Source organism: Syngnathus typhle, linkage group LG21 (assembly GCF_033458585.1).
Source record: "Syngnathus typhle isolate RoL2023-S1 ecotype Sweden linkage group LG21, RoL_Styp_1.0, whole genome shotgun sequence".
NCBI lineage: Eukaryota > Metazoa > Chordata > Actinopteri > Syngnathiformes > Syngnathidae > Syngnathus > Syngnathus typhle.
In genome coordinates, this window is record NC_083758.1 from 3,378,605 (window position 1) to 3,404,035 (window position 25,431).

A 25,431-nucleotide genomic window follows, 5' to 3' on the forward strand; every position below is an offset into this window, starting at 1 on the left:
ATATATATATATATATATATATATATATATATATATATATATATATATATATATATATATATATATATATATATATATATAAAAAAAAAATTTTTTTTGTATTTTTTTTTTTTCTTCACTTCTGGCATTCAGTTGCTTTGGTTTCTCAATGCTCCTCGGATCCCCAAGGTGGCTCTTACAATGTGTCCAACAAAGATGATGGCTCCAAAATTAATTCTCAAGGAGAAAACAAACATTTTTTAAGCGTTTGATGGCATTTTCACGCCGCGCTAAACCTGTTAGTCGGCCGCGCCTAAACCCATCCATCTGTGAACTCGAAGAGGCCAGTTTAAACTAATCCCTCAGCACTGTAAAATACATTTTCTCGCCCTTTACAAGGGGATTTAAATGACTTGTACACATGCAAGGAGCTTGTTTGGCCTCGCAAACTTCAGGATTGCTATACATGCACATCGTCCGAGACACACAGACACAGAGTATTTATTATTTACAGTACAAGAGGCTTTAGTGGAGGTTGTCGACAGAAGACCGGAGGGCAAACAGGAGATATTGCACGATAAAAACCCACATTGGTATGTCATGTTCAGGGCCCCGGTCTTCACACAAAGCCCCGGGGCGCTTATGTTCCCGTATAGGCTGACTCAACTCATATGATGTCGTGCAGGGTCTGTACATACAGAGCTGTGATCACCAGTGCACACAAACTTTTATGCATGCTGTTTAAAATAAAGCACCACTCAGTTTTGATAAAATAATTATATTTATAAACAGATTATTCATTGTGATTAATTCCTTATGGATCGTGGTGTGGATAAATTGGCCACCGGGGACAGTAGAATACAGTGATGCCGATACAAACAAAGAAGAGTTTCACAACTGACCTTGCAAATTAAAGCAAAAACAAAACAAAATTGCTTGTAAGTTGGGCCACTAATATCCCGGGGCCACATATTTGAAATGACAGTTTTCCTATTCGTCAAAAAATATGTGCAATTTTTTAAATTCTCAGGGCTCACCAATTATTAAAAAAACATATACAGGATTTTTTTTTATTCTGTTTTTTTACTCTTGGGGTTCTCTAAATATTAAAAAAAATATTCATTTTCATATCCCTAATATTAATAAATATATATATATTATTTTTTATTTTAGTCTGTAGCAGATCCTATTAATTCAGCAAAAAAACAACCGGAACTCACAATTTGATCAAATAAGTAGCAATGTCTATCATTGAGCTTTTTGGCTGATACACAGGACACTTTTCTCACCTGACCCTGCGGCGGTGATGGCCCTGTTCTGTGGCGCTCATCCTGAGGGCCTAATCAAAGGGCCTTTCATGGGACAAAAGACTGATGACTTAATTAGGCCTGCTCATGTTAATCACACTTAAATATTTATCAGGAGGAATTCTTTTGTTTAGCCTTGACCTTTCTCCCCGTCGAGCTCATTAATATGTTGTTGTTATTGTTGCCGTTGCTCTAGAACGCCGCGCAGACGATAGCCCCGCCGGGGGTCGTTATTGATTTTGATAAAGCAAACATGGCGCAATGTTTAAGCCACATTGGCTTGGCGTGTGTGTGGGTCTGTTTGCGGACATGTGTTTCAGAGAAGCCTGAGGGTCCAGTGGCAATATCAGTTTGGCGGGTGCCAGCTCAGCAGTTTGACTGATGCACGCTCCATTTGCTTAGCTTTCGTTATTACTTTTGATATGATGCAGTGGCACGTGATGCCTGTGCACTAGCAAACTAGTTTTGGACAATAAGTGTCACGTTCGATTCACTGTTGTAAGCATACAGATATCCAGCTTGTCATCTTTTGTGTTATGTACTGCAGAATTAATTTGTGTGTTAAAGATACCAGAACTTTCCCGCTAATGACATTGGCTTCAGGGTGATAAACACTCAGCAGCAGCACTCAGGCGAAATTATCCCGGTGTAGCCCTTTAATAAAAATCATCAATCATTTATTGTTTTTTTTTCTTCGTTTCTAAAACTTTTTTTACGCGTAGACTTTTGGTTAAATGAATAATAATAATAATAATACATTGTGACAACAAATGTCCTTTTTAATCATTGGTGTCTGCCATTCTGAAATGTCATCTTATTTCAATAATTTCACGTCCTATTTGTTTTTTATTTAAGTATCATTTCTTTTAAGTAACCAAAGGTATGTCCCAAATATTTTTACATTGAAAATCAAATTTTATTAATTGCACTTTTTGTGCATATATGTAAAGATTATTTTACTATTGTTTTCACTAATACGTTATATACAGGACTGTCTCAGAAAACTAGAATATTATGATGAGCAATATTAAAATAATAAAAGGCATGCAATATTTCAGTTGATTTGTAATGAATCCAGAATGTATGACATTTTTGGTGTTTTAGTTGCATTACAGAAAATAAATAACTTTATCACAATATTCAAATTTTCGGAGACAGTCCTGTATTTACTTAGTATTTACATTTCCAAGTGACCAAAATCATGTTTATTATGCGCTAATTTAACTGAAAATGTTTTGTGTGTGTCGATTTGGTTGCTTGTTAAATAATATACAGACATGCTTTGACTTCCTAGTTCAATTTTCTTTTGTGACCATACCCAGAACTCAACCCACATGCATTTGTAATGTTTTAATGAGAAAAAAAAGACCCTTTACCATTGTACTTTATCAAAAGATACAGTAATTAAATTAAATAGGATGTTGCGGAGGATAAAGAATATATGTCAGTGAGCATTGTCATTGTCTGTCCCCATGCATTGCCTCACAATTCAAATATAAGTATTGGGGTGTAAAAATTCATCGATACACATCGATTGATCGATATAATGCTCTCCGATTTATTGGCATCAATGCTAAACGTAAACATCGATTTATATCGCCGTGTTTGACCTCGGACATTAGACGCGACTTTATTTCGAAATCCAGTTCATTGTTTCTTGCTTCCTCTTTCCGGGAGCAGTGAGCGGCGTGTTGTGTTGTGAGCAGAGCAGGCACGTGAAAGGGGAGTCGACAACTAGTACGCGGCTCCTGGGCTGGTGCTATGGCTAGTGTCCAAAAAGACGAGGAAATTTGCTCCCCTTTAGGCTTCAAGTCATTCGTTTGGAAGCACTTTGGATTCCAAAGAAAAGATGGCTCAACGGACAAGACACGTGCAGTTTGTAAATCCTGCCATGTGGTGATCAAATATTCAGGGAGCACAAATCTCGCCCCACATTTAAAGAAAAAACACGACATCAAAGTTCAGTGTTAAAATAAGCACTTTGTATACTACAATACTCTTGTAATTTCCTAAATAAAGAGTTTGCAGTACCTTGTTGATTTTGCGTATGAATTGTTATAAATCAGGATATTGTTCTATATTTTTTATTTTTAAAAAAATATCGATCGAAGAGCACTATATCGCGATGTATCGTGAATGAATCACAGCAGGCTTTAAGATATCGGCAAATATCGTATCGTGTATCTTTGTATCGATATATCGTATCGTGACAAAACCTGCGATTTACACCCCTAATAAGTATGTAACAAAGGGAATGTAAAACCGCGTAGAGCAATGATATGGCGGTTTGAATTGTGTGTTAAGCTAGCAGGGATTTGTAAAACAATGTGGTTGTATTGTGTAAGTCCTTGTTATATTTCAAGGCGATATTGTATCATTTCCTCCAAAACACTCCTCTGTTCAATCATGTTGAAATGCAGGATGACAGTATCATCACAAATGACATGAAAATGGACCTGCAGTAGCAAATTTTACCTTACCCAACAATAATAATAATATTTTTTGCGCCGCCCGTGTTTGTGTGCGAGCGGTACTCATTTGTCATGTGTCACCGTGTAATGTAAGGGAGGACGAGAAATCGTGGGCGAGCTGTAATCAACGTACGCAGGTCAGGAAGTGACCCGCAAGCGCTTTGGAAGCGCCCACGTGTGCGCACAATCACACCGATGAATAAAATATTTCATGTTTAAGTGCTGGCATATGGCAATTGGAAAAAGCAGGCCATTTTCTTACAGTAATATTTCTTCGATAATAAGGATCTTCATAAAAACTAACTGTTTAGCATTTGTGTTAGCATTAAGCTAACTCAGGACTCTGAGGCTAAGCTAAGGTTGTTTTGAATACGCAGCATATCTTTAAGGGTTAGTTTGAATTTCAACTGGGAGCAAAAATGAACAATTTAGAGAATCTATTTTGAAGAATCTGCCAAACTGCTGCTTGTTGGGAACTGAGTTTATGATATTTGAGGGCTCCGTAGTTTGTTGATTACCCTAGCATGGATGTTGCCATTTTGAGAGTAGAGTTGGAAAGAAAGCAGAATAGGGCAAATTAAATCCTTTGTCTTTTAGTTTACTTTGTTTTTCTTACTCTAACTCTCGCTCTGTCTTGTTGTGCCCAAAATATTGAATTAACGATGGCATCAATAAGACAGAAGGAAAGATGCGGAAAGGTCAGACGGAAAACAAACTCGCAAGTGCATCAACAGTGTTTGCTTTAGTCCTAAAGTAGTCAAATCAGCGTGGAGGAGAAAAGACCTTCCAGTTTGCAATTCCGCAAATCAAACAAGCACTCATTAAAAGCCTCGCCGCCGCCTCTTCCGTCGTGGTCGTCGCCATCTCGCCAATTCCATTTCGCCCAAACGCACACATCTCAGCCCCCGAGACGTAATCCTCTGCTTCATTTGCATCCAAATAAGACGAAATCCGAGGGATTCTTATCCACGATCACAGCCAATGTAGTGTGCAGTCATCAGTGTTTATCAGTGTGCAAATCAGACTTTTTTTTTTGTTTGTTTCACGTCAATAAAGTCCATGAAGGACACGCAGATGCATGCTGGGAAGGAAGAAAGAAAAAAAAAAAACCACACACTTGCTTTAAACACAGAGCAGTCAATAAGCCATCTTCTGAGTTAGTTTAGAACAGTGGCTATTCGAAGCCTTTGCTTTAATTTGTCCCTTTTCTCTCAGCTTGTCTCCTTCGGCAGGAAGCAACATAAATCCACGTCAGGCTTTGTACATGGTGTGTGTAGCGGTAAGTCGGATGTCTCAAACACACACGACTTAACGTGTGCACACTTTGGACTTTGTGTGACTGGCATGCAGAGTGCACACACTGCAGCACAATGTCCTTCTCTCTCTCCCTTGTTCGTCCGCGGTCAGGACTGCGTACCTAATGAGTTGTCCTGGGACTTCACACACTCACACATACACGTTTTTTACGGACTAACGTTCAGTTTGAAATGCACCAAACTCATAGGATGTGTTTCTCATCTCGTGTATCAAAAACCGTATAGACACACATACACGAATATATATAAAGATGATTCGATACTTGGATGCAAAACGATTCCAGTACGATTCGACTCAAAATGACACGATTCAATTCAGTACGACTGGAATTACGATTCGATTGGACGTAATACGACTCATTTTGAGTACCATAACTTTTTAGTTGTGAACTTGTCAGTCGTGTAAATGGGTCATTTCCTTCTAAGATATAACACTCCAATAAAAGACGATCTGATACATGCAGGTATCTCGATACATTTTAAAGTAGAACGATTCAGTTCGATTCACTTGCGTCTTTTTTTACGAAACGAACGATGTTCCTTTTGAAATCGTTTTTTTGTTACATCCCTATTTTTTATTATCAATCCATACATATATCATATATCAACATATCATCCAACATTGTTTAAAAAGCTATTGTTTTCTGGTCATAGTAACAACAAAATTAAAATGTTATGAAAGAAATGGAAAAGCATACGTATAAAGTCAAAATGACATTATATATTATCTAATAGTACAAATACACACGTCAGACACAAACAGTCCACATTTTCCAATAGATTTTTTTGCAAAAGTTGAAAATATATTATCACATGTATGACCAGAGACTGACTTGATGAAATCCAGCCCATTAAAGCAACCAACTAGGATTGCATCTGAAACCCACATCCCAAATGTGATTTCGACCATCTCCCATCTTGACAGTTTATTGAAAACAATGAGTCTGGTTGACCTGCTTCAAAAGCAATATTGATATAAATATATAATTTCCATATTATGGACATGATTGATGGATCTATTGTAGATTACACGCTCGAATATAAACATTCACATCCAGTGTGATTTGCATGTTTCTCAGTTTTGGTCATTATTGCATTGGAATAAAAACAAAAAACAAAGGAAGATTGCAACGTGTAGATTAAAGTTCAAATTTGTGTTTTCTTACGCTCGTCTAAATTGTGTTGCGCCGAAACGAATGTGTTTAGAAGCTTCACAAATGCAAACCTCTATCAACAGCAACCATCATGCATAATTTACACACTTCCTGTTGCGTGTTAGCACACACATTAAATAATCTGTCAGTCATTCAGTGAAATCATTCACAGTAAATTTGGTAAATTACGATAGTTTTACTAAGGCTTCTTCGCTATGCTTATAACTGTAAAGGAGGCGTAAAATTACGTTGTGATCGTCGTTTGTAGGATTTTGCCAAAACAGTAGAACCGATTTTCATAATACTGATGTAGGCAAAGATTGAAACTGTTATCCTTAGTTACATATCTGGCATTAGGATAATCTTGATAAGACTCCTCAGCAATCAGACTTTAAATTGTGAATTTTATGGCCAATTGTTGGGATATTTTTTGAGATTACACAAAAACACCACAACAGAGTCCAATGAAACTTTGTTAAAAAGTATCACATAATTTTAATTAATTTAATTAATACATTTCCATCTGTGAATTTAAGTCTTGTTATGGCTTTTAAAGGTGGCACCCAGTCTGGTGAGTGACGTGGGTGTCAATGGAAGATCCCTCCTAGTCTCCTCGGTAAATATTGCACTTTAACATTTTACTTGTAAAATAATTATTCATGATGTGCCATTAACAAGCAGTACCGCCACCACCAGGACTGGAGGGGAACAGCATTGCTTGGCATGTTTCTTTAGCAGAGGTCTGTTCTCTTGGGCATCATTCCAGTTTTTGTTTGTTTGTCCCTTGGCATTTATAATTCGTGTCTCCTGTTTCCAAACCCTCGGACCATCTGCGGCACCAATGGGTTCAACTCTTTAGGGGGACGGCTTGGAACGGATCTCCGGAGACGCTGCGGGCGAAGCTCACCTGGTATACACATTCGTGCCCGTGGACAGAAAGACAGCTGCTGTCCTGGTCGAGAAATTGACGGAAATGAGCCACGGATGGGTAAACGCACACCGACGCACTCCCCCCCCCCCCCCAAATAAATTTGATCGAGTCATCAATATGCAAACTAACTAATTCAACATGGCTGTCCACCGCTGATGTATAAATACAAATGTCAGCCTCAATATCATTTACCATCTGACTGCGCATTGAAAAGCTATTTACAATCCAAATCAATGAAATTTGAGAGTGTCATTCACAGCACATGAGAGCTCATTAGAAAAATTGAGACAGCACGCACAAGGCTGACACATGCCATGTTGTTGCTTTTCAAAGTCTGGAATTGGATTGGAAAAATATTTCCATTGAGATGGACACCACGCATCATCATCGACAGGTGTGTAAATGTCACCGTAAATATAAACACAATTTAGATGTGGGAATCGAACTGCCTGTCCTAATGGAAATTTTTGAATTTTTGACTAAAAATGATTGTCATGAGAAAATGAGCTGTGTAACATATTGTCTTCAGATTTTCATTTAATACTAAAATGATCTGCACATTTTCTGCGAAAACATCAAGAAAATATTAGAAACACATTTCTGCAACCTGCAATACTCAAAATAGTGGGAGGCGTGCATATTTGAACTTTATATGCGTATTTTGTTTTTAAAAGACAAAGTCATTTGTTTGCTCAGCGCTTGTATTGAGGGGTGCTGGTTGGGCGCTGTTCCTTTTTTTTCCTTTGTCTTTTGGCTTTGTTTTTGCTTTGATGGCTTTTATCTTGTGCACTTTTTGACTTTCTTTGTGGCGCTGTTGTGTGGCAGCCTTATGAGAGCCTATTGAGTTGCGCTCATGCCATCTGTGTGTCTTTTGTATACTCACTCTGTGGTATGGATACTGCTGGGACCTGAATTTCCCCACCCCTGGGGATCGATAAATATTCAATCGATCAACCAATCAATCATAAAAAAATCTTGAATTTTAACAGACTCAAGAATTTAGTAGAGTTTTGCACCAAATAATTTAGTTTTTGTCAGAAGATTTCATGATTTTTTTTTTCTTCACGTCGGTCCATTTATGTGACAACCTGGGAAAAAAAAAATGGAGGATTGTAGAATATACCTTTAAAAAATAATCCTCTGTAATTTGTACAAAATGTGTTTTGAATTTGTTCAAATTTGACAAAAAAAAAGAATATTTATAAGTTTTTTTGTCCTCAGTAAATTTTAGTCAGATTAAATTTTTTAAATACAAAATATATTATAAATCCACTTTGGTCTCTTTTATCAATATAACCCAAACTAATTAACATATCAATGTTGGGTTTTGATACAGTTTACAATTCTTTGCTTTTGTATAACTTTGCAGTGATTGTCAAGGGGACAGAAGGACTACTGTAACAGATGTTTGATGGACATCTGTGTTTGTGTTGACGTTACCAGAAAGGAGTTAGAAAGACCCCTGGGATGTGTACCACCGTTGAAAGGGGGGGGGGGGGCGATTTCAGGGTTTAGTTGAAGCATGCAGCTGTGCTTAAAGGGCTTCAGTGGCTTCATTCAAATGGGGACCCCCGTGCACTTGGGGCAACGTTGGTAGAACTGCTGAGACAACACCATGCCAGCTGGCAGGAGAAGGCCCCCGCCCCCTCAAACGCACACTTGACTGAATTAGAGGCGGCAGCTTCATCAACGCCGTTCATATGTCATCGTCTCATTTACAAGACAAATGTGCCAGTCATGTTGGTCAGTGCGTGCGAATGAAGAAGCTAGCGGCAAGCTAATGTTCTCCTACCGTATGCCCTTTACTCGTCCTATTAATGCTTCAAAGTTTTTTGGGGTAGGATTTTCTATAAAACCAAAAACTTCTTTTATGTAGTTTAAAAGAACTTCAAAGTTTTTTAGGGTAGGATTTTCTAGAAAACCAAAAACTTCTTTTTGTGGGTTTAGAACTTCATAATATTTTGTTTTTTCGGGTAGGGTTTTCTATAAAACTAAAAACTTCTATGTGGGTTTAGAGCTTCATAATATTTTGTAGAATTTTTTTAAATCAAAAGTTTGACATTATTTTGACACCTTAAAATAAACTTATTTTTGTGGGTTTTGAACCTCACAGTATTTTGTAGGAATTTTTTATAAAGAATTTGACAGTAGTTTGACAATTTTGGTGACTTTTCGTCACTAAAACACAATTTTAGTAGGATGTGATAGTATTGTTGGATTTACATAGTTAAAAATTTAATCAGATTTTGCTACTTTTGCGTCGTCGTACTCAATTCAAATATTTAGTAGAAATTTTTTTTTATTGTATTTTTAAACCCTTTGATTTTCTGATATATTTGACCTAAGTTAGTACATTTATTTCGTAGAACCTGAACATTTTGTTGCTTTTTGCTCTTTTTGTGTAATTATAGCCTCACAATAATTTTCACAAGTTTTTTTGGTGTAGTTTTGCACTTGTCTTATACATAAATAATGAGACAAACGCCACTTAATCGTTTAATCGTTTAAAAATAAAATATTTTACACAAATGTTGATGAACCAATTTTTAGTTGCTCAAATTTTCTTTTACGCAAGATTTGTAGCATTTTACATGAACGTTGACGTAGCGACTTTGTAGACATGTTTTGCGTCGTTCTTTTACGTTTTACTGTTTGCCGCACACAAACATTAATTTCATAAGGTCACGCGATGGTGACACGTCGATTGTCACGGTCCATGGCGACATTATTGATTTGCTGAGCTATCTGATATGAAGATCTGCAAGACTGTTGATTTAGCTCGCTTGAAGCTAATAGCTTTGTCCATATCGATGCATTTATGGCCTTCAAACGAACGGCGAGATGCCCTCAAAGGAGACCGCCATGCAAATGTGATACGGTCTTTTAAATCAATGTGTTGTCAAGGAGATTTGAGCGGAAATAGGACCGCCTCATCAAAAGAATTGTCATTTATTGTGTGCATTGATTTAGGGCTCTGTCGTCATTAAAGGTGACATTGACCTTTGATGTCCTTAAATATCCGTTATTGTCGATCTAATTTGGTCCTGTGGGATCTAATGGCACCCAATCCAATAGATTAGTTTATAAAAATGTGCAAAAAAAAGTTTGTCACACCCATCAAAAAAAACGTGTGATGAAGAGGGAAAAAAACGTCACTCACAGGATTATAAATAATATTTTTTGTCTGGAGAATTATTTTACAAAAACTAAGACTAGGAGCAGTTGAGGTTGGATATTCTATGCTTCCCTCCGACCATACGGGAACTCTGATGTGCCATTCGATTTTTCACAGTGCCCAAAAAAGGCAAAAAAAAGTTGTACTATATTGAATCAAAATTTCTAATTGAATACATTTAAATAAATACAAATAACATCATACATTGCAACTCAACAAATATAAATCTACAATAAAATTTACTTAAAACATAAAAAATAATCTATAGAATTCGAATTAAAATATATTGATTAAATAAACACTGATCAATATATTGCAAATCAATTATTGCACATAGAAATTATGACAATTCTAAATGAAGTGTATTAAAAATAAATGCACTTTTACATGGAATATATAAAAAGTAAATACTGACAAAAATACAAATACATTCAACATATCCTAAAACAAAAAACTATTAAAAAAAAATATTGAAAAATAAATGCATCCATAAAACCAATTAAATAACTCAAACTATACTGATAAACAAGGCACCACACAATAAATCTCACAATCTTTCTTTTCTAAGCGTAATATTCACTATGACCACAGATGGCGCTGCTGAGCTGCCTGCACCGTCCCTTCTGCCTTTAGGTGGCACTCTGATGCAGAGTTTCAACCTTCAGTCCTTCTTGAGACCTATCTGCAGGCAAAAGCCAATTGACAAAGTAGAGGGAGGGTGGGGGTGATGCTGCAGACCCCCCCCCCCAAAAAAAGAGACATTAAAATCCCATTTGCACCAATAGAAAGGTGCCTTTACCCCTCCACCTCCGCCTATTTAAATCCACATGCCATAATGAGCCTGCTTGAATACTAATTGCGTTAATTGGACCCACCCCTGAAGCGTTTAAAATCTCATCAAAGAGCAAAATAATGCAGATTTTAATCACCCCATGCAAGTCGACTCTATATGGAAATAGCATCCCCAAATCCACCCCCCAAAAAAGTGCATGCAAAGGTGATGGATTCTTTTCTTTGCTTGACTTGTGCACGAAACGTCCTCCTCTTTTCAGTATGAAGGGCAAAAGCGGCCAACTCCGAGGCATCCCTCTTCCTCCTCCTCCTTTACGCTTCTCCCTCCTCCCCCTCGTCTTGCTCTCACTCCCACTCTGCTGCAGCCACCCTCTAAGCGTCACTTGAGCAGGAGCGCCGCACCAAGTCGCATCCCAAACTCTCCGTGCACACGCTCAAACCTTCCTCCTCCTCTTCTTCGTTTCTCTCCTCCTCCTGTGCTTCCTCGCCGGGGCATGGCAGGTGCGGCGGCCGGCTGTGAGTGCACGCTGAGCGGCGTGTTCAGCTCCGGCTGACCGGGCGATGCTCCTGCTTCAGGTCCGCCACTGCAAGCTTGTGGAAGTGGTTTTTTTTTTCTTTCTTTTTTTTGGTATGTGGATTTAAAGTGGACTCGCCTCCCGAATAGGATTTAATAGACGCCACTCTCATTTTTACCTCTTTTGGGAGATAGCAAAGAAAAGCTGTTTCTTTTTTTTTTTTTTTTTTGGACGTGCTTCTATTGCATCCGCAGTGCGGTTGCGAATGACATCTGCAGAGTGTACAGGTAAGCAGGCAGACCTGTCTCGGGCTTGCGGAGGGAGGGATGCACCTGCTTCACCCACTTTGCTGCATATTTTGGAGGCTCAGGAAGCTTACGCCCCCCCCCCCCCCAAACAAACCTTTTTTTTTAATGAATTATTCTCTCTGTGTTTGCCAGCGCATCTTGCTTTTCATAAAACGGTGAATCATGCAAAGTTGACTCAACTCGTAATAGTAAATAAGTTTTAGGGTGAAGGATTTTTACTTTGCATCTCAAAAGGTTGCCTCTATTCTAACTATTATTTATTTTTGTATGTTTTGTCGCAGCTGCATGGTTTTTCTATCTTCATGTCAAACCACATTTTCAGTTCATAGTGCAAGTCTGTGCTTGTGTGTTCAAAGTACGGCCGGAGGGGTTGCCTGCCGCATGTGAGCCCCCGGAGGGATCGATGTAGCACTAACGTCGCTGGAGCATGTTCGTAACATAAGCCGGATCTGTTTACTATAGATGTACGGAGACGTCCACTTTATTAGGTACATCAGTTTTGATTGGCTGTCAATTTTAGGAATACCTCTGAAGATTGTGCGCTTTTTTTGTCATCACAATTGGCCCATTAGTGTGCGTTACCGCCGTCAAGGTCCCCGGTGAGTGAGGAGGGTAAACAGTGGAGTCCCAGAGGAGGAGTTGGATAATCCTATCTGGTCCCGCGCCGGGCAGTAGCCTTTGTAAGGGAGTCACTTTGACATATGACCCCCACCCCCTCCCTCCGTGTCCGTCAGGCGTGGTGTTTTGGTTACTAGGGAGCGCGGCCTTGTCAATATCGGGTCTCACTGATGCTTAATCTCGCTCGGTAACCTTGCCGGATGACGGGCTGGCGGAGATGGGGAGACTCAGCGGACTCGGTGCGCGCGTGTGAATGAAGTGAGAGGAACACGCCGGTGAATGATGAGGCTGTGCGACGGACATGAATGGCGCTCTCTGTTTGTTCTGCGGCTCCCATTAGGGACGTTTTTTATGTTTTGACATCGCGGGCCTTTTACAAACCTGATTTTCCTCTGATTGGCAAAAATAGTCGTTCAGTAAAAGCTTATGGGGCCACCTGTTGCCTTGGCGCAGTTATCATGTGGATTATTTTGATATGGGAGAAAATAGAAACTTCTGGACGAAAATAAAACGAAATGAATATTTTGTATGTTTTAGTTTAGACTGTTAGTAAGAAATAAGTTTAAGAAATGTGGAAAAGCTTTAACTCTGTAGTGTTAGATTACTGGCATAGTTGCCTAAGTCATATTTTAAAAAAAATAAATAAATAAATGAAAAAAAATACAATTATTGACAAGCATGTTGTTATTTTGCATTCACTTGTGTATTGTAAAAGACAAAAAAATAAAAAATAGATGGCTTTGGCATTCGGGTACTATTGAAGGTACAAAGGCTCCCTCTAGTGGTATGTGAAAAAAATCATTGCCCAAGGACAGCTCAGTTGTATTTAACTTTTTTATTTTTTTTAGTACAATACATTTTCACTTAATCGAGTATTTGCTTGTGTGGTGTGTGTCATCTGATACCCACTAACTGAGGCAATTGTGGTGTTAGGATTATAAGCAAATCATTTTGCCTCTGCTAATGTTAATGGGACTGCAAGTTGATCCCTGAGGAACTCCGAACAGTCGTGGGGATCAATGCTTTGTGCACATCCATCTTCTCATGCGTTAGCGTCTTGCTCAAAGATTCTAGGAAGCAGTAGTTTGTGTATTGAGAGGAACATAGACAGGATAAAGGATAGCATGGCAGCATTCTGTTTAGGATATGTTACATGAGAGATTTAGCAAGGCTTACACTGGGTTTTGCAGGCTTTTCACAGTGAAACCTGTCTTTTTAAGACCTTTGTGATTTTTTCTTGTTGTTGTTGATGGGATTTGGAAATGTGTGTGAATGCAGTGATTGACTCCCAGCCAGGCCCCAGTACTCCCCCGCCAAGTGCCGGGGAGAAGTTAGTAGCGTTCCTGGAATGAAATGTTTTCATTGCTTGTTGTGTTCTGGCCCAGGCTGCGACTGTTTTGATTGCTCTGCTAATGCAGTTTTCCACATTTTAAAAATTTTTTGCACTTTGGGCTGCTAGTTTGCTTGCATGTGACATCATGATCGACAGAGACTCAGACATATACATTGGTGGTTCGTGTGTGTGTTACCATTTTGTTTGTCCAGAGTGTGATTTATTCAGCCTTGAATTGTGACACAACATTCTTTGCATGTCTCCGTGGTAACCTGCTTTGCCAACTCCAAACTTCTCGGAAATTGTCCTTGGCCGGTAAAATAGGGATGATGAGTGGATGCGTTAATGTTGGATGGCAGTAACTGGAAATGCACCAATGATAAATGATGAGTGTGACAAAGTGCAACTTTTGCACGTACTGTGAATTATGAAGTGTAGTTAAAACTTTCATTTTAAAATAAATAATACAAAAGTTGTTACAAATTTTAATTTACAGGAAAAAGTTCAAAGGTTTTAATCTAAAAAAGTTTCAATGTTATAATTTTACCGTGCGATGTATAAAAGTTATAATTTTACATGAAATAAACAATAAAGTACTTTTACAAAGGTTTTTATTAAGTTTAAAAAAAAGATTTCTAAAAGTTTGTTTTATAAGAAGAAAAAAAATAATTATAATCTTACAAGAAAAAAATACACATTTTGAAGAGAAAGAAACAGAAATGGGAAAAATCGGAATCGTACAATAAAATTGACGTGAGAAAAAAAAATGTTTTGATGGTTAACAGTTTGCACATCCCATTCACCTCAGTTTTTTCTTTCCCCTGAAAATATTTTGTCATGCGGTTTCCAGCGCATACTATGTGAGTTGTATTACATCAAGCATCCAAGTCACACCCCAGCCCCCCTCCCCTGGTAGAAACATAACTCCCAACTTCTGAATGAGCATTTCAGCCTTTTCCTTCCCTTCCTTTTTGCGTCCATCTGTTTTGCATTGTCACACCACAGTTCATCCAGCGGAGCTTTGCTCGTGTCGTTCCGGGGGCCCCGGCGGCAAATCTGGCAGGCGTGCTTCTTGACTATATGTTTGTAAGAGCCTCACCGTGTCTCGCCGGGGCAAAAGCAACAGCGGTAGAGCTCAGTGGAAAATCAGGGCGTCAAAACAAGGGCCGTGACCGCGGGTGAAGCGACAAAGGGGCGCGAGGGAGAACAATTTGCATCTTCTACCGTGTAGCTGTGACGGACGACAGGCTGGCAGGCGGGCGGGCGGGCTGGCTGGCTCGGAGAAAGCTTGTCTGATGTGTTTATGCCACGGGCTTTTGAGGGCTGCGGTTGCACACGCGGCGAGAACATCTGAAGGGAGACAAACAAGCGGGGAGGCGAGGCAAAAGGCCCAGTAATGGAGTGTAAACCTGCATCAACACTCTTTAAACACCTCCCAGCGCAGGGGAAGCACTTTAGAGGAAATGTATAAATCAAAAGTTTGGACTAATAAGTCCATGCAATTAAAACGGGGCCTTTACAAATCAAGCCTGACTGTCAGTTTCCTGCTATGCAATTTGTTGCATGGCCAGAGGCTTGTAAACACAAACAGAAAAGTTCATGTTGGAATATAAATGGAAAACAAATGCGTTATATAAAAATAATCGTGTGTATCGTCTGTATCGCGCTGCCCCCGGTGGCCAAAAGGTGTATACCATAATATGGCAAAATATCTAAAAGTGGTCTTAAATTTGTTCAAATGTAATAGAGACCCATTGTGGGTATAATTTAATGTCTTAAAATGCTTCCTCATCTCTACTCTGGATTATTGAGGCGGACAGAGACTTTAATCCAGATGCTGCCAGCCATTCAGAGGTGCTTGAATACGATTAATGTTTTTGTCCAATAGTTGGCAGCAGACTCTTGGACTAAACCAAAATTTGGTGTGGCGGTCGAACGAATTAAATGTTTCATTTTAATCACCAGCACAAAGCCTTGTAAATTATCGAGAGTTTTGCGGCTAAGCGCTTAATCCCGGAGGTCAAGTCTTCTCGGGAGCATGGATTGGGAATCACATAGGTCAGTGGAACATGGGTTCATCGCAAATTGGATGAAAATGTGGACTGGAATTGTTATTGGTTAGAAACAGCAAGACATCATCATCTCCACCGAGGTAGCCGCTTAAAACGATAGTCAAGTTCTAATGACAGTTCACCTCTTTGTTCCCTCCAAACCTGTCTCGACTTGGATCGTGGTGATACAATCCCCATACACACTTGCCCTCAGGCTTCCTATGACTCCTCCCGTCGGACACTTGTGGCATGTTATCGCAAGCCAACTGCAAAACCTGTGATTCACGATGCCAATAATCATCTGGACGCGTTCCGCCGAGGTGTTCCGAGGTTTCTCACGCATGGTCTCGGGGACACGGTCTGCCAACTCTGAACTGTGATTACTGTTACTAATTACACAGGGATTCATTTTTAGATGTGACACTCGATTCTATCTTTTAGACCTTTATTACATCCCACCAACACCGAATCATCTCTTTATGAAGGCTCCACGTTATTTGCGCCGTTTTTCAACTAAAATACACTCATAGGACACAATTGGTTTGATAAGATCTGATAAAAGAACAACATCAATGATTCAGCCTGTGGGAAGGAGCTGCATTTTAACAGCATTGTACTCAATTGAGGTCATTATTTTTGCTCCGTTTCTGGATCTGATAAGATAATGTTTGAAATATTGTAAGGAGTGAGATTTGGTGATTAAAAGGGAAGAAAACTGAGCTAGTTCGAACATCAGAGTTGGACCATACTTTCTGAGAACTACCCATGATGGTTATTTCCAAATGATCTTGAGTTAGGGAAACTTTAGTTAGGTCACTTTGTGGTTATATTGTGGCTGAACTAAAAACAGATTTTCAGTGTGAGAAGCTGAAAGCAAGAGAGAGTCATGAAGGACTGAGGATGAGTGGCTAGATGAAGCAACACAGGGAAGACGTGTCAGGACTGGAGATGATGCCAGTGTGCAGCTGACGGAGCCGAAATCGGATTCGTCTGCCCGCTAGCTTGTAGCGTCTGGGAATTAAATGCAGGAACGGCCGCTTTAGGCTTTGAATTAGCTCCCGGAACCCCAGAAGAAAACTCATCGGCCTTTTTAAACATTTAAGAGCAATTCTTGGCTGCAGCGGTCTTAATTACGGCGAAGTATCTGTGTCCTGTTGATTGGGTGTGTATGACAGTCGGAGGGATGATGGAGAGGGTATCTTAAAATGAAGAAGAGCCTTAGATATAGATTACAGGGAATTATGAAAGAGTGGTTCTTTCAGGCTTTGCCGAAACCACACTTTGAACCGTGATCGTTTATGATCCGCCGTTCCGAGAGGCTGGAGTTAAATTTCCTTGACTGAATTGGTTTTAATAAGTGAAGGAGGGGCAAATATTACACAGATGGTGAGAAGGTGGGCAGATGTTGGGGAAAATCCAGAGGGTCTTACTGTTGGATCCTTGCTTCTGTTTTTCTTCAGGAATAGAAATTGGAAGTATAATCTTGGTAGACCTTGCTGATATTATTTGGCGCCAGTTGCTTGACCCAGATGATAACAGTCGTGACCTCGCCGAAGGAGAATTAGGTAGATACTTAATCAAGGAATGTCGTCCTTCCATTTTTTTATACATTCCATCTTTATTCCTGCTCGTCTTCATGATATCTGTGTTGGATTAAACCATCCCCGATCTAGAGTGGGTATCCGTTGACAGTAATCCACGCCGCTAATCCGCGTCTTGATGTAAACACTCAAGGACATTGCGGCTCCATCCTCGCCGCCCTTTCCTTGCCTCCTCCTCTGCCGCTACTGTCTTCCTGAGAGGAATGAATGTGCCATCTGTTCCGGGTGTTAGTTTAGCCCCGTGTCAGACCTGATCGCTCAATCTTTATTTATTCCCGCGTGTGGATTGAAGGGTTGCTGCGAGATTAGTTCAAGGGTGCGGCTTCATTTCATTGCTGATGGTGACTATTAATCATCAGATGAAAGTTTGTGTTGATGTCCAGGTTGGAGTTTGGGATAGGTGGTTCCGTTTGGACTGGATCAGAACTTCCTACAATTCATAGTGTTGGAATTTTGATTATCAGATTATTGGCGGTAATGACAAAAAAATCTATTTTTCTTTAATTACTCTCATTGTCACTCACTGACATTCTCTTAATCCCATTTGCTTGTTCGGTTCATATTTAAGTAGTTTACTCTTCATTGGCACGTCATCACATTTTTTTTTCTCATTGAAATGCTTCAGTCTTTCAGTAGAAATAGATTATTTTGTCATCCTCTTGCATCGCCTCCTAATTGTCATGTCTCGCCCCGACACTCCATTTACGCCATCATCATCCTATCTAAAGCTAAAAGGGTCTCCTGACAGATCCATAAAAGATTGTCTAAATGCTTTGGGAAATGGACCAATTTGGAGCAAGTTGATCTTTGATTTTTGCTAATGGTTGCTCATGACTTTATTGTGTGTGTGAGTGTGTGTGGGGTACAGGCAAGACTGAATGTGGAGATAAGTCAAGTCCCCAAAAGCAAGCAAACAAACCACATCTAACCTTGGTAGTGCAATTCAGTTCAAAGTGGTATTATCTCACCTTACCATTGACGGCTATAGACGTCAAATATCCTTTTTAACTGGGCTAGCAGTGAATGAGTTTTCTTTTCCTCATCCAATTTGTTTAATCTTGTATTCATATTCATTGTTCTTTGTTATGGCCTCTCGGGGAAGGAGACTGAGCAGTGATGCGTTTGGATTATTATCGGAAGATGAGCCACAGTGTCTCGGAATCATCAAAATTAAATTCTGTGAGGCCTCATATATTGTACATACCAGAAAACCTGCTTCTGATTCTGGATTGGAGAAGATATCAATCCTCATTACCTTCCATGTAATTTGGGACCAATAACCTGTGGCTTCGTAAGATCGGGCTCCTCAGGTTGATTACGCTTGTCTGGATGCCACACTGATAAATGCCAACTTCCCACCAGGGAGACCGAACAAGCACGTGACACTCGCAAAGCAGCGCCGTGTTTACAGGAAGTCTCCCTTGTCTCCGAGTTTCTCGCCGCTCTATGCAGAACATCAGGTTGGAGTGACCCCTATGACATATCGGTATTCTTATTTCTGCAAAGGCTAGCATTCCCCCCCCCCCCCCCCCTCTCTAATTATTGTTCCCCTTTGTGCTAGTTTGTAAAAGACAAAGCGAAGGTGCTAGCGTTTGCAGAGTCAGCAGGTGATGTACCCTGTTGGGAAGCAGCAGAGAGAAATCGGCAAAGGTTGCAAATTGCTACTCTGAGGGGAGAATCAATTAGGTGCATAGAGGCGAGAAGGTGTCCGTGCAGAACCTTCCTCTGAGATGACTCCTTATATTCTCTGCTTGATCCATACATTGATTTTTTTGGGGTTAAATTTGAGCTGATTCTCACTGTTTTCTCGCTGTCTTCCAGGTGCATAATGTCCTCCATCTTGAAAGAGGCTTGATCCTGATCGACAGAGAGTAGTGGGCCGTGCCTCCATCCCGCCCTACGCAGCCATGATGTCCAGGACACGGATCTGCTTTTTTCTATGCTGTTTCATTTCCACGTTGGCGCCGCTCACCACGTCAAAAACGGCGGTACGAGCTCCGCAATCTTACGGCTCCCAAGTGATCACGGCGTCTTTAGAGGAGGAAGAGTACGCTTCGTTTCGTGCCGAGAACCCCGAATGGACATTCAACCATTTGGCGGTGGACTATCGCAATGGCAACGTTTACTTGGGAGCGGTTAATCGCATCTATAAACTTTCACCGGGTTTGGAGGTTCACTTGTCTCACGAAACCGGCCCGGATGAGGATAACCGCAAGTGCTACCCGCCGCGGATTGTGCAGCCTTGCAGCGAACCGCTGACGCTCACCAATAACGTCAACAAGATGCTGCTGATGGACTACCGGGAAAACCGGCTGCTAGCGTGCGGGAGTCTCTACCAGGGTATCTGCAAACTGCTGCGCCTGGACGATCTCTTCAAGCTCGGAGAACCCTTCCACAAAAAGGAACACTACCTCTCTGGGGTCAACGAGAGCGGCTCTGTGTTTGGCGTCATCGTTTCCTACGGGAACGCCTCCCCGGACATGTTGTTTGTCGCCACGGCGGTGGACGGCAAGCCGGAGTACTTCCCCACCATCTCTAGTCGCAAGTTGGCCAGAAATTCCGAGGAGGATGGGATGTTCGCTTATGTCTTCCACGATGAGTTTGTGGCCTCGATGATTAAAATCCCCTCTGACACTTTCACCGTCATACCAGACTTTGACATTTATTACATTTACGGCTTCGCCAGCGGGAGCTTTGTCTACTTCCTTACGTTGCAGCCTGAAATGGGGGGCAGCCCGACCACCGGGTCCTCCTCGGCAGGCCGAGAACAGGTCTACACCTCCAAGATAGTCCGACTGTGTAAAGCAGACACCGCCTTCAACTCGTACGTTGAGGTGCCTATCGGATGCGTCAGCGGCAATGTGGAGTACCGACTTCTGGAAGCGGCCTATCTGTCCAAAGCTGGCGCCAACTTGGCGCGCTCGCTGGACGTCGCGCCGGACGACGACGTCCTTTTCGCCGTCTTCTCCAAGGGTCAGAAAAGGAGACCCCAGCAGGAATCCCAGGACTCTGCCCTTTGCGTGTTCTCGCTTCGCAAAATCAACGAGAGGATCAAGGACAGACTCCAGTCGTGCTACAAGGGCGAGGGCACGCTCGACCTGGCTTGGCTCAAGGTCAAAGATATTCCCTGCAGCAGTGCGGTGAGTACTACACTCTTTTTTGGTTTCTCACTGTTTATTCGAGGCGAGCTCAGGTAAGTGTCTCTGAAAGACACTGATGTAAATTCTCATCTGGCTGAGATGAAGTAGGGGGGGGCGCCTTGATGAGCAGCATTTTCTCAGTCGGGTTCATGCTCTGTCTCATTATGATGTGATGCTCGCTATCCACTCAACCTTTTTTTTTTAAACAATGCAGCCCAATGCTCAGCCAAATTACCATAATTTCATTCCCCTGTAACAACATTACACATTCAGTAATTCAGTTCATCACACACACATAAAAGGAAAGCAGGGTTAAATTGGGTGCTGAGTGTTTGGACTGCTTTCAAAAGCCCAAACTTATTTCTTCTTCTTGATTGATAAAAGAAGCCAACCCCATAAAGAAGAAAATTACCTGATTGTCATCTTGCATTTGTTTGATTTCTAAGCAGCCAATGAACATCTCCCGAAGGATGCTCTAAATTATTCCTGACAATTTTACTAAATACCTGCTGTGGAAAAAAATACTCCTCTGTTTTATGAATGAACGCTACACTGTTCAACACAGACATGAAGTAATTTCCTTTAATATTTACAAGCTAAATAAAAGGCTGAAAGAGATTTTACACAGTTGTACAACCACCGGCAATTCCCACAGACGCTACAATCGTAAATAAACGTACCTTGTGCGCTCAAGGTCATATTTCAGAATTCGCCCAGTCTATGCACTCGTGACCTTAGCCGTCTACTATCTCAGGATTTGACCCTTTCCCGTGTCGGCCTGTGGAATCACGGCGTAAATCTAAGAATTGGTCTTTGGCTTGGCCGCACGTGCCGGCGGACCGCCGTCGTCCGCCCGCTCGAGGGCAGGGATAAATCACGCCCGCAGCAGAGCTGTCAGCAGGGAGAGGACGCGTGTGTGTGAGTGTGTGTATGTGTGTGTGTGATGGCGCACGCTGGGGTTGGCGCCGGGGAATGACGCCATTTCGGCACTCGCCACGGTATCATCGCTGCCACCGCGTGAATTCGACCCTGCTGAAGAAGTGGAGGCGGTGGACGCAGCGGGAAATAAATCACACATACGCTCGTACGTCACACCAGGAGGCAAAAAGACTCTAAAGAGGCGTTGGGAAATTTTCATTCAGTAGTTAATCAAATAGAAAAGATGGAAAAATTGTTTTAAATAATCAAGTAATCGTTTAGTAATCGTTTAGTAATCGTTTAGTAATCGTTTAGTAATCGTTTAATTACCAATTGTCCAAAGCCAGTAAATGTGGGAAAATAGTTTTGTAATACACAAATAACATTTTAGAATTCCATTAATCGATAGAATAATCGGTAGAATAATCGGTTTGAAAAATATTCAACACTGACAAACCTACTTCCTGCTTTTCACGGAAAGTCCAGTTCAAAACTGAAGATTGTTGAAGGCTCCAGATGGTACAGCCCAACCAGAACATCTTTGATCAAAGACTCCTCAATGACAAAGCCACAATAACATCAAACACCCACTCGACATATTTGTACCTGGAACGATCTTGGCAATGCAAATTGTAAACACCGTCGCCCCAAACATTAAAAGCAATCTGCATTTTTTAAAGCAGCCGTGCCAATCAAGTTTTTAAAGCAACGTCGACGACTCCTCGATAAATCCTCCCCCGGCCATCTGACGGCGGCAGGGGGGGGTATGTTGTGATTAATCCGCAGTCCCCCGATTAGATGGTGAAAGTTGCCCGCCAGATTGCTGCGCTATTACGTTCGACAGTCTGCTGTATTTACCTTGATTAAATTCCGGAGTAGGAAGTAAAAAAAAAATATGGCATGAACACCAGAGTACATTAATCAGAAGATGAACTCATTATAAAATTAATTGATGGTGTAATTACAACTTATTAACATATAAGCAGTGATATGATGACCTCAAGACATCCCTGATATTTCTTTTATCGCTAACTTGTTTGCGTCATTTTATCGTTGTAAACTTCAGATTTATCCGTCACATCCTATAGTGCAACAAATTACCTCATCATGTTCGTTTTTATGTTTTGATGTTTACGTCTCTTCAAACTCGCTATTATGGGGGTTTTTTTGTCTCCAATTACACTGCGTGTGAAAACTTCCAGCCTCATTATTTACTAGTCTCTTCACACATATGGGAGCGCTATTTGTCTCCATGAGTCATTTAAAAAAAAAAAATGTTTCTCGCTCAGTTTTTTTTTATGTAACCATGGCAACCCACTTTATCCTTGTTGCTCTTCATGTGGCTGTTTCACAAAAAAAAACAATGACTTGGTGAACAATGAAACGTTGAACTTGCCAATGTAGAGTAAAAAAAAAAAAAAAAATCAAACATATTTATGAATATGTAAACTGTGGTTCATTACTAAAAGTCTAAAAGCTAACCAAAATCAGTTATACACTATCAACTATGACATCATATCACGTTTTCATCTAATCATAAGGATAGGCCAATATTAATCTAGCATCAACGATGTCTCGTACAAACTGCCAGATTGTTCTAGAGGATTCCAGTGATTGGATAATGTTCACAGCATGAAGTAATCCCCAATCAGATTAACAATGAAGTCATTCAATTTTTTTTTTTATTATTTTTTTTTAAACCAGTGTTGAGGTTTATATCAGATAATGAAAAAGAAGCGCTTTGACGGACTTTGGGACTGTTTTCCGCATGGGAATAAAGCAGTTCATCCTCGCTCGCTTTCCATAATCTACTCAGAGGGAGAGAGGAGGCGCGATATGATGGAGAGGATGAGGATGCTCCCTCAACCCAAAAAAAAAATGGCCGCCACGCTTGGCCGAACCACATAATGCACGCTCAACAGTATAAGTCTCCAGGAGGGCCCGCGTCCATAGATCATTGTGAAGTGGCATGTGACCTATAAAACCGGCCGCCTGCACTTTACATGTTCGCTTTGTCAGCAGAAAGTGAAGGGAAAGAAAAAAAACAAAATCGTGCGGTCTCAATAAATTTACACCCATCCTCAATTCATTTCTCGATCCTTTTCGTCCTTTTTTCGGAATGCTTTGGCCAGCGACTTTCACACTCTGATGAGAAAATGACAAGGTCCCAAGAAGGCCGCGACCGTCCGCTCATCCGCTCGGCTAATGATCATTAATTACATGTCATTAACCAACATGCCACGGGCCCTTCTCGCACATTAGTCATGTGCCTCTCAGCTTCTGGATTCACGCCGATTAATTATATCGTTCAACACGGAGCGGCGCGGTCCTTTGTCGGCCCTCATCTTTTTCATGTTGTGGAATTTTGTTTTTGGGAGGTGTTGTCGGGCAAATTTATAGATGCCGCTATAACTTGGGCTGAACTAAATCTTATAGGCGTAGAGGAGAGTAAACTTGACAAGTTTATTTTTCTGTGATTCCAATCTACCATTTCTTTCTCTCTAGGACATCAGGTTTATAATAATAAGAATTATAATCATAATAATAAAAGTACACACCTCTTGAGTGGTCATGATACTGATACCGAGTACCAATACCAATAGTTTCGATACATGGAATTTCCACAGAAAACAACTTGTATATCAATTTCTCTTAAACTGCATGAAATTAATAGCAATTTTCTAATCTTCAAATTTGTAGTTTCTCGTTCAACTCATAAAACAGCAGCCAATATTGGATGCTATAACGAGTATCGATATCTTGAAATAAGGCTTGTACAGATACCGATACCTGGTATCGGTACTTCCCCATCGCTACCATTTAGTAATATTCAAGAATTAGCGGTTTAAGCTTTTATGAGGCAAACTTAAAAAATAAAAATATCTAAAAATAAAAGTGATATGCTAGACAAATAGTACCGATTTTTATTTTCAATTAATATTTTTGAATATAATAAAGAATTAATCTTTAATTGACCATTATTTGTAAACATGTAAACTGCTTTGAAAATAAATACACAAAATATTGTTCTCAGCCTAAATGGGAGAGGCTTAATCCTTGGCTCTCTGTCCGATGAGTCAGTCTCGGCCACATCCACAGGAAGCGAAAGGCTCATTCATTCATTAAGACTATCCAGACTGCCCCCCCTTCCGCGGCGACCCCACTCCACTTCATCCCACTCCATCCATCCACATATCCGCTATCCGGCTCGCTGGCTGGCCGACCGGTCTGCTAATTAAATCTCCATACATGATACTACTTTCTAAAGGTCAGTATTCATCACAATATCATTATTATGTGATTAAACAACATTGTCTGCCGGTTGGCCTCATCTCCACAACATTGACATGAGCCTTATTTGAAAAATAGGAGAAAATATCACACATTGCCATGCAGCTTTCATTTTCTTGTGCGTCTGCCCCAATTCTCAGCTCTGTTTATTATAAATTAGCATCCTGTTGCTGTTCTTTTACAATTCCCTATCAAAAATCAGCCTATGTATGTATATCCATTGTTCTCTTGAATTGTAATCACTGGGTGGTCGTCCCACTGGCACGCGAAGAGGAAGTTAAAGCTACTCTACGCGATGACAGCGACGACTCAAACTGAATTTTAGCTCTACTTCGGTCTGTGTTGGTTCAAGAAATGAAAAGGAAACTCTTGGGATGCCTCCGTGAAGCATCAAAAAAGAGTCTGGATCACAAGACATCAGAAGCAGATTTATTTAATTAATTGTATATTTGATTTGGAGAATAACTATGTCGTATCAAGGCTTGAAATAACGTGTTTAGCCGCAGAAATAGCCACCTGAAGCTTCTTGCT

General features: G+C 40.6%; 1 protein-coding gene across 2 annotated transcripts in view; it reads left to right on the forward strand.

Moving 5' to 3' along the window:
- The first annotated feature begins 11,494 nt into the window (after window positions 1-11,494).
- Window positions 11,495-25,431, forward strand: part of plxna4 (plexin A4) — a 105,548-nt gene continuing 91,611 nt past the window's right edge. For both annotated transcript variants that reach the window (XM_061268361.1, XM_061268363.1), the window contains exons 1-2: window positions 11,495-11,927; window positions 19,373-20,691. In XM_061268361.1, the coding sequence (XP_061124345.1) occupies window positions 19,459-20,691 (1,233 nt within the window). In that variant the 5' untranslated portion in view covers window positions 11,495-11,927; window positions 19,373-19,458. The remainder of the gene's footprint in view (window positions 11,928-19,372; window positions 20,692-25,431) is intronic.